The 10,559-nt window shown below is 36.0% G+C and overlaps 1 protein-coding gene across 2 annotated transcripts in view; it reads right to left on the bottom strand.

The window, feature by feature from the left end:
* Positions 1-5,221: 5,221 nt before the first annotated feature.
* RAB11FIP2 (RAB11 family interacting protein 2) overlaps positions 5,222-10,559 on the bottom strand; it is a 47,396-nt gene continuing 42,058 nt past the window's right edge. For both annotated transcript variants that reach the window (XM_005284152.5, XM_065552388.1), the window contains exon 5: positions 5,222-9,954. In XM_005284152.5, coding sequence (XP_005284209.2) covers positions 9,727-9,954 — 228 coding nt within the window. In that variant the 3' untranslated portion in view covers positions 5,222-9,726. The remainder of the gene's footprint in view (positions 9,955-10,559) is intronic.

Raw genomic sequence — 10,559 nt, 5'->3', positions numbered from 1 at the left:
TTCATGATTCAACAACTCAATTCAGCTTTTAGTTGAACTATGTTTCTCATTGATTCTGCTGCTACTGCTGCATTTGAGTTGGCCTCTCAAATCTGACCTTCTCTATGGAAAAAATTACCTTGTTCCTGTTCCACTTCCCGTTTTACCAGCCACTGTAGTCACTTTGAGTCACACTTTAATTGTTACATCAAACTTAGGCTCCCTTCCAAAAAAGATCAGGAATTGAGAAAAGAATAGCCTTTAAAAATGGCTACAACTAAACTTTTTCCTAAGCAGGTTTAGCCCACCAATATGCATGGGAATGGTGTGTGTTGGAATCAGCTTTTAAACATTGTTCAAGAAAGAGACAGGCACTACAGAGCAACTAAAACACAATTTGCAAACACAATTCTAGCATGGCTCAACTCCATCAGTGCTCTTTAACTGTTTGAAATCAATTAAACTGAAACAATGATTAAATACAATATAACTTGATTTGAAGCCCACTTTCTAAGGAACCCAACAAATCTTATGCACTAGGACAGTTATGGCTCTGTGTTTCTATACTAAAGTGATTATTCTTTACAGTTAAAATGAAAATACCAGTGAAAATACTCAGCGATATTTACCAACTGAATTCCCCTTCAGATCAAACAACATCAGTTGTTTATTTTTATTAGGACTTATTTCACTTCTTCCTCACTCTTGTTGCTGGTTTCCTTCATTTGGCCTCTCAATTTAAAGTGCACATTTCAGTGGATTTTATGTTGAGTTGTGATGAGGTCACTTGAAAAGGAGTCCCAAACTGCAACTGTCATGTGATTGGCTAAACCAATCATAATCTATTCTTTAAAAAAAATAAGTTCATGTTTTAAAAGGCTTATATAAATCTAACAGAAGACAAGTAGTAATCCTACAACTAATTGTAAATGCACAATCCTGGAAATACATTAGCCCCTCTTATCCACACTCAATATGTCCTTCAAGAAACAAGAAGATTAAACCATGTCTCATAAAATGTGTCACCCACCTTTTTTCTTGATCCTTTAAAAGCAACATTTAGCACCTGTTGTAATCAGATTCTTTTTATTTCTCTATATTCAAAAAACAGGTCAGTGAATTTGAGGCAAGCCTATTTGATGAACTAGTCCTTGAGACTTTACACAGAAGTTTAGCTACATTAGTTTAACACAAAGATTAACAGAAACATATAGGAATAAGTTTATTTTTTAAAAGATACTTTTTAATTTATACATGCAAAATAAAAGTTATACCAGAATTTGCCCAGATACCAATTTATTCTTTCTAATGTTATTCTTTCTATATATAAAGCATATGTACATTGCTGCAAACACATATTTTAAAAAGCCCAAACAATTCTACAATAAAGCCAAACATTACAGTAATTATTAAAGTATTGTAAGTTGTGGTGTTTTGGACCATTACTACAGAATATTGTAGTATATTTTTATAAGGGAATGTGAAAGCTATTAAAAAGATTAAATGACATTTCTAAATCTAAAATGGAATCATATATAAAACTATTTCAGAATGATTGTGATTACTCACGGCCTATACAAATGGAGTCATTGTGTCCATAATTCAGGTTTAAAACAAATATAAAAAAAACCCTACTTGGGCAGATCAGGTTCACGTTCATTAAAATATTTATTAAGTAAACTATGATTATAAAAATATCAGTATATTTAAGCGATATAATTGTTCACTATTCGCAAGTTAGTTAAATGCGCAATCCTTTATAATTATAAACTTTATTATAAAGGGACAATAGAACATACTGATAACTGATCAGTCAACAGCTGTTATTAAAATAGGTTTTTATCATGTGGTTTCTGACTGTGTTCTGGAATCAGTCTATTGACATAACTGGTCCAATAAGAAGACATCTTCCTTATGCCATTGTAAGAGTCCTTTACAAATGACTTAATATTCATTAATTTTAAAACTAGACACTTTGATGTAGCCTCTAAAGGTGTCCTGGGGAGTCAATTTTCAAGGAATTCTTAATGTAAGCAGCAGATATCTGAGAAGGAAGCCCTCATCACCTAAGCAGGCCCTGCATGAATCATTTACAGAAGGAGGTGACGTGACACATTTCCGCATTTTCCTTGTTAGAGAGTCATTGACACCTTGTGATAGACACCTATCTAGGGCAACAATAGAGGCAATCTGGTCTACCACGTACTGAATCCAACACCAGATCTCTTGGGGCACTGTCTAACTTCCCAGAGAAACTGGTTAGTTTAATCCCTAAAGATTAAAAAAGTGTCCAAGGGACCTGGGAAATGGAGGTGACAGCTGGTTGAAGCTCTTCACTTCTGCCTGACATCTGCCTTATAGGTAACACCCTAGTAACTAATCCATCTGCTAAACTTCCCAGTGTTAGCTGCTTCTGCTGCGTTATTTCGTTTCTCCCGTTTTCAGTGTGATGCTGATCCTGCTAATCAAGGATGCCACATTCAGGTCACTTAAAGAAAGAATCTGGCACGTGTCTAGCAATTGGTTCAATGGGATATTAGTGGTATTTGGATCATACATCCCGATGGGCAGCCTAAACACAATTCTTCTCCCCTCATCAATTTGCTTCGTTATATTCAATACTTCATTAGCTCAAAAATGAGATGCATGGTGAAAAGAGAAGACAATCATGGGAAATAGTTCTCTTTCCCTTAACTGGTTCCATTTTAAAATGTTTGGGATAGAAGCATAAGTGTAATCAATACCTTTTAAAAATGTTTATTTTTAAACTAAAAGCACATCAGAACATAGCCACAGATTGCGCTTCGGAGTATAAGCCAATAGTTTTATAAAAGGCACTTCGAGTAGGTCTAAATGCTGTACAAAACCACTATATAAATATTGCCAATTCCAGATGCCAACCAGCCCATGCTGAATCTGCATCCTGACCTTTATATAACTATTGCAGACACAATGTCCCGAAGCCCCACACTTTTCAACCTGTATTGTATTTTGCATGGTAACACCGTAAGAGCCTGCCTTGGAGGAACAGCACCATTTTAAGCTGACCGCACTGTATGGGCACCAGGACTAGGCAGATTTCCTTCATAGTTATTCTTACTCTTACCTCTCATAAAATGATGCTCATTACAGAATAAGTCCAACATTTAATGTACTAGTGCAGAGCCAATGATAGGCTTTGTTTTTTGTCATTATTTATAGTTTTACTGAAGCACCCAACGTTACAGAAAAGGGCAACGTGTCCCAAATAAGCTGCAGACCAATCTAGCAACAATACTTAAATAAAAAGAGTGTACTGTTTGGTCTGTTATTAAAATACAGAAATGAGATCTTGAGCTTTGTTCTGATGGACACCACACTCAACCAATTTTGGTTTACATAGTTGGAGAGGTACTGCCCCCTTCCTGTCCCTTGTAGATTATATCTAAGGGTTTTAGTAGCCCTCTCAATTTATGTTTTTTTTTTTAAATCTGTAATTCAACTTTCATCGAGGACTTGTGTGTGGGGGGGGAGGGGGAATAAAAAGATTACAATCAAATCTAATATAGAGAATCTGAAAACTATGGAATCTATCCTGGACTATATCTAAGAATTTATATTGCCCCTATAACCACAGTTTTTGAGCACCTAACAAACACTGCTTTTATCTTCACAACAGTCCTGGGATGTGGGGAAATATCTTCATTTTACAGGTTTAGAGAAATTAAGATCTAGAACATCCGTGGCATAGCTGGGGATTGAACACATATCTGCAGTGCAGTGCTTTAAAAGACCATTTTTATTTTCTTCAGCTGGAAAGGACAGACCTTTTAGCCCCCTATTAAGTGAGGACAGTTGCAAAGCTTGAGAGGAGGGCAAGTAGCTAGGGCCAAGGGAAAGTTGCCAAAAAGTGTGTGGGGGAAATCTACCGTAAATTGACTAAAATTTTCCCACGACCACCACTTGGCATGGATGCCTCAAAACACACAGCAGCATTTGTGAACTTCATTCTCAAGGCCATATTGAGAACTAAAAATCAGTAACTTTCTGGTGGCATAAGCTCCAGAAGGCAACATGTAGGGACGGACCTATTCAAGGGACAGGTCCATCCAGTGCAAGAGAGTCAAAATCCAAACAGCTGTGCGTGTATAGGAATAAATTCTCCATCTTGAGGAGTGTTGCTCTCAACTCCTTCCAACATCAGGAGAAATTACTGTTGTCCTGGGTTAGACTCCACCCTCAGGTTGCCCCAAGGAAGACGAGGGGCAGAACAGGAATCCACACTGAGGTGGCTTTAGTGTGGATTCATGGGTTCACTTGCACCCCCAGAAATCAGGAAGCCCAGGCCCTGTGTCATGGTGGTTCTGCTCCCACCCACATCACTGTGAGATGTTATCAGAGTCATATGCTGCTTTGGATACCTGAAAGGTAAAATCTGCCAGAGGGAATTTGGGAAGTGGGGGTCGGGAGATGCCCCCATATGTCCAGGAAGCAGGTACACAGGGCCAGGATGCTGGGCTAAGGACAGGGCCTTTCCCCATTCCGAGCAGCTGGATCTGGATGTTGAGCAGAACTGCCTTCCACAACACATACCGGGTGGGGTTCCTCTCACTGCCTTGTGTAACTGGGACCGGCCCTGGAGTGGCTGTGCAGAGTAAAGCAGGCCCTGTGCTGAGGCCTGGTGTACCCATTGAATCAGAAGGCTACACCTGCCACTGAATGAGGTCCTTTATATTGATAAAAACAGGTGAAAACATCATTCTTGTTGATGGGACTGTGGAAAATAGGACTTCTTTGGAGGGTCCTAGTTCTAATCTCTCTCTGGTTGGATTCTGTTTTGAAACTGTCAGCCATGGAAAGTGATGTGGATTATATATCTCCTATCATCTTTCATGGATGATTGTCAGCATGTTAAGTGCCACCCAAGACATCAGTATCAAAGCCCTCATTACTATATGTGATGTTTTTGCATGTGTAGTCAGAAGAAGGGGATGGGGTTTGGTGACTGTTGCCTCTATATTAAAGGACACACACACACACACACACACGAACAAGATAGGTCTCTTTCAACAATTATGTTCTCCAGAGGGTATCTAAGAGGAAGTTTCCAAGCAGCTATGAAATGCATTTCCAACTGTCCTTGAGAAAATACACTCCTTGTAATTCTCAAAAGCATGGCCATTATGTCCTGAAATACACACTTGATTAGAACGCTGAAATCTTGCATGTTTTGAACACATATTAGACATTAAACTACACGACATTTGCTGTAGTGCACTGTGTTTTATTAGTGTTGCACATGCAATACTGAATGAAAATAAATTCAAATATTAAGATTACATATTTTAATCAACCAAAGAGAGATCAACACCTAGTGCATATAAGAAAAATGTTTCATGCAATATCATAAGTATACAGTTGTAACGGGTGCATATAGTTGTGAATCTGTAACTTTAAAAATGTATACAAGCTACCATTCATTGCACGAGACAAATCAACCCTTTACTTTTAAGTAATGCTCCCATCTTTTACAGTCCTCCTATATAACTTGGATCTTCAGCATTTTATTGTACCTAACATATACAAGCCACCTGGAAGCTTCTAAGATGAGTGAATGTATCATTTGTAATACACTTAACAGCAAATATAGTGGATTTTTCAACATACAAATTATGAAAGATAAAATAAATGCCGTCTCTGCCTCTCAACAGAAATAAGTCTCCCAACCCTTCATAAACAGATTAAAGTGCCACCTATTGCATATTAAAAACACTTCCAGTGACTGTACCTAGATTTAGAAGTTATAAAATCCCTGAAAACAGGGGTTTAGAATGGAAATGCTGACAAAGCCTTAAATCGAATACCAGGAACATAGCAGTGCTATAACCCTTCACCATTTACCTCAAAAGACAGCAAGTGAATCAAGAGGCTTTAACTTTAACCATTTTAAAACACACAACTGACACCTCTACCATAACCTACCATAGTTATGGAAACACAAACAGCAACAAAGCATGAGTTTAGTTTAAAAACTTGGTGTAGGACAACTTTTTTTAAAGCTATAGGTGTAAATAAAACTCCAGTGCAACAGTAAAAATATTAAGACAGCAGTTCTGTTTCATTTAAGATGCACCTAGTTAAAGAAAGCGCATCCTTACAGCAAAATAATGTAAGCTGGTTACGAATGAGCTCAGTTCTGTTTGGGTCCCCATTTGTAGAACCCTTTCAAATACAAGGCATCATTTTCATAGTTGGAAAATTACAACTAATCTTGATTTACAGACAACAGCAATAGATGGAGTCATGTGTAATCTATGGATAATGCTACACTCATTGGTAGGTGGCAAAATCAAGCTCAACATACATACACACAGCAGCAAAAAGTAATACATCAATATTAAACAGTCTTATTGAATGGCAAGAAGTTCATTGGTTATTTACAACTCTAAAATATGGCCTTGATATTCATTCAAGAAAGTAGTTAAATACATTGCTAGTACCAGAGCTGTTTCAAAGGAATATTTCAAAGTACAGTACATATACTGATGAAGCTTCATGTTAATTTTTCAGAGAAAAGATCAATAAAAGTGTGTGGATTGCCAGTGTTTTCATCTTTAGATTTTAGAGTACTGAAAGATGGATTGTATGCGGTAAGGTATTACAGATTCAAAAACTGTTAGAAGATGCTTTTATAGTTTTTATCCTTAAGAGTAAAATCAACAGAAATTTCCTTGTGTCTTATACATGTATGGAATATTTTGTATGAAGTGTTTTGATTTGAAAATTTTGCATGGTCCATAAAATATTTTTACGGTGAGATGTCCTTGAAAAATAACCTGTAAAAATTCCCAGAAAATGTGAATAATTTAAAAAAAACCTATTTAAAAACAGAAAAACATATGAATTTAATCTCTTTCCAAAATTGAACCAAAAGTAACTCGTACCTTAAATTACACGAACACCGTACAAATATTTTTATAGTTGTACATGCTTCATTCTTCATATTTTAGTAACTACCTTTTTCTAAGCTAAATTTGTCTTTTTCTCCCTTTTTGTGACAAACTAGGAGAAACAAATGGCGCTTTTATTCAGTTACAGATCAGATAAAGAACTAGATAGCACATTAAAAACTTCACTGAATTTCTTCACTAATGCACTAAAATTGATCTTTTTGCTACCTTTAATCTGCTTATCATCTCTGCTACGCAAATGTCAAATGATCTACTTTTAGCCAATTATGCATTTTGATATTCCACATTAACATTCTAATAGAAGTGATTTCAAAGGTTCTAAATACAGTAATGTTTCATTTTAATAACTATAGATTGGCTTGCAGAAGTTTAAACTCATTGGGGAATATTTTCCTACTGGTTTGCTTGTGAAACTCCCATTGATATGTATAAGACAGTGATGAGAGAAGAAACCTTACAAATTTAGGATCACATAGCATCAGTGATTTTTTAAATTAATGTGGAGTTCAGCTTCAAATTCAATGGCACATTTCCCAGTATATATAAAAGTCATTAGCTTTAGCCAAACTACTCTAAAATGTTTGAGAATCTTTGTGGGAATACTGAATAATTGACATACAACCTTGTATAATTTCTAAATTAAAATCTCCTTCAAGTGCAAAAACTAACTCAGCAATAAATGAACTGTAACTTAATATGCTTTGGCACTTTGAATATATTACAATAAACTGAGTCATTTAGACTTAAGTAGACAAAAGAACATTCATATTAGTTTATGAGGTACAATACCTGATGAATCCTCAGGTGGTCTTAATAGCAACTACTTAGTGAATCAGGCCTTAATCCTGAAACATGATCTGCTAACGCAGAACATTACAACCAGGAGGGGTCCCACTGTAGTCACTGTGGCTCCGCCCAAGCACAATGGTTTATGCTAATGAATCCCAACACAGGGTCAGGACTTTCATACTTAACGCTCTGGCACAATCAATAAATCAATCCTTTTCCCCATCCCAGGTCCCGCCCCATGTCATTTTGGAGAATGCAAAGTAAAACAAGAAATAAAGTCAAGAAGTGAAAAGTTATTTACACTGTACAAAGAAATAATTTTCTTCTGAGTACAATGCAATGCTGTTGTAATATAGTTACATTGTCAAGAGCTCTCTGATACCAATGGTTTATCTCATAGTGTCTAGAATCAGAACAATTCAAGATGGATTTATTAATTTTTGAAGTCTTAAACATGAAAAAAAAAAGTCTCATTCTTCATAACAACAACAAAAATCAGAAGTTAATTTTAGGCTTTTTTCCTCCTCAGAAAAGCCCACCATATGAGAGTGTAAGAAAACTCAGCACTTTACAAGAACAAATGGAGAAAGCAAAAAACAAAAATCCTGCCATCCTGCACACAAAATTTTCTTCCCAAACCAAGAATTTTAACTTCTTAAATCCAATGCTATTATATTCTCCTGCATAGGTTCTGATACACCTCAGAATTTCACAGTAACAGACAATTCACTTAAGACTTACAGGGCAATTAAAATAAAATAATTTAGTGGCTATTCGTAAAGATTTTTTTCTTACACCATTGTTTCCCATTAGAAGTTGATTACTGTATTTAGCTGATGTGTGAAACAGTACACACTTTTGTACACATTATACGCAAATATAAATGATTAGATGCATGCTTATTCAAATACCTCTTCCATCAGCCTTAGTAAAAGCAGACCTTTAAAATGATTGAAAAGGAATACAGACCTCCTCTTTTTAGTTTAGTCTTTGTGAGAAATACTCCAGGCATGCCTAAGCAATACACCCTTTTCCTAGCAGCCTTGGAAATCAAAGGAAAGATGCATCACGTGAAAAACCCAACTTGAGATTGAGTCACTTTAATTCTTCAGAATCATCTCTCTAAGTCAGTCTTCCTATTCCTCCTTCTGAACTTTTTTTTTTTTTACTGCTGTAGGATTTGAGTGAAAAAAGTATTAAACTCTTTATCCAACACTTTCTTCAGTCCTACTTCTGACTCTCTTAGCATTTTGTTTACACTATTTTAATGTATAAAAAGGCATGCAATAACTTTACACCAAAAACCCTGTATCGTAATTAGCTTATAACTTACTGATTTCAAAGTTCAATGTTCATTGTACACAAAATCCAGAATTTAAGTGTGAAAATAACTGATTGAAATACATGCCATTGTTGAACTGACATGACATTTTAAAACATTCTTAACAAAGTGTACTGTACAGGATATGACATTTCCTCTTTGTTTCCACTGTTTCTCTCTAATAAATGCTGAGAATTAACTATTTTGAAATATCACATTGCAACAATCCATATTCACATCCAGCAAAACGTACCATACAGACTTTAGCATGACACCCGTGATGGCATGCTGTAATACCAAAAAGAGTGATTTTGCATAATAGAGTATCAATAAGTAGTAAAAGTAGACATATGGTATCAAACCGCAACAGGGCTAGGAGTAAATTATCACGTAAAACAACTGAATGGACATTACAGTCCTGCAAGTAAAATATAGCTAAATGTAATTTCCAAAAAGGAATGTGAGAAATTCATCTACTATATCTCCTATTTGTTTTTGCAAAGTTCTTTAATAAACATAGCAGACTACTAGTTTTGACAATCCCTGCTAGTATTTGAAGGACAAAATCCTGAATCTCTCAGAAGGGGAAAGGAGTGGACAATAGAACAAAAGTAGGAAATCAAAATGTGTAGTTCAATGTCCTTCCATTAACACATTCAACAAAAAGAACCATGAAGTGTTATTGCCTTAGCTTTTGGAAAATTTGCCAGCTCTTCGAGAAGGTTCATATGGCACTCTGAGAATACTAGGAGTTTCCTCCATTACTCGTACAAGAAGATTGTCAATGTAGTCCTCAAGTTCACGGATATGGGTGTCTTTCTTCTTAAGTTGCTCTTTATGTTTCACCAGCTCCTGCAAGACCTCTTCATATGTAAGATTACGGTACCCTGCAGTGGCATCAAAAGGATTTCTATCCTATAAATGAAAAACATTACAACATTTTAGTAGACATATGGGAGACAATCCAATATTGTGAATTAGTTGAGAGGTTATGAAACAGAAAGTCACTTATGATACTGTTCTCAAGCAGGGTACACCTCACATCCAGAAATAAGCTTCTCCCCATAGTAATATAATGCCCATAAAGTCATTGACCCACCAAGAAGGGGAAGAAGCAAGACAGCCCTTGACTACTCAAACCTTACCACCACTATTTTGAGTTCTCTTTCTTTTATTGTTCATCTTTTGAGAGGACTACAGCAAAGAATGTATCTAGATTTTTAATGACATCAGGACTCATCTGCCTCTAATGTTCCATTCTTGGCCTTCAGTGGCTCTCCAAGTCCTGGCCTCAATATCTGCTTATTGTATATTAGAACTTCTTATTTTATATTTTGGATGAAGTTAAAAAGCTGAACAAGAGGCTGTCGTAATTGCACAAGAGCACTTATATAGAAAGGAGAACTACCAGAAGTTGAAAAAAAACACGTGCGGCACAGAATTCTAAATTAAGTAGTAAGAGAAACAACAACTTTCAGCAATGCTTTTTGATGATTCACTATGTGTACAAGTATTAAGAG

Source organism: Chrysemys picta, chromosome 7 (assembly GCF_011386835.1).
Source record: "Chrysemys picta bellii isolate R12L10 chromosome 7, ASM1138683v2, whole genome shotgun sequence".
Classification (NCBI taxonomy): Eukaryota; Metazoa; Chordata; order Testudines; family Emydidae; genus Chrysemys; species Chrysemys picta.
This window is presented reverse-complemented; position numbering and strand designations above follow the sequence as displayed.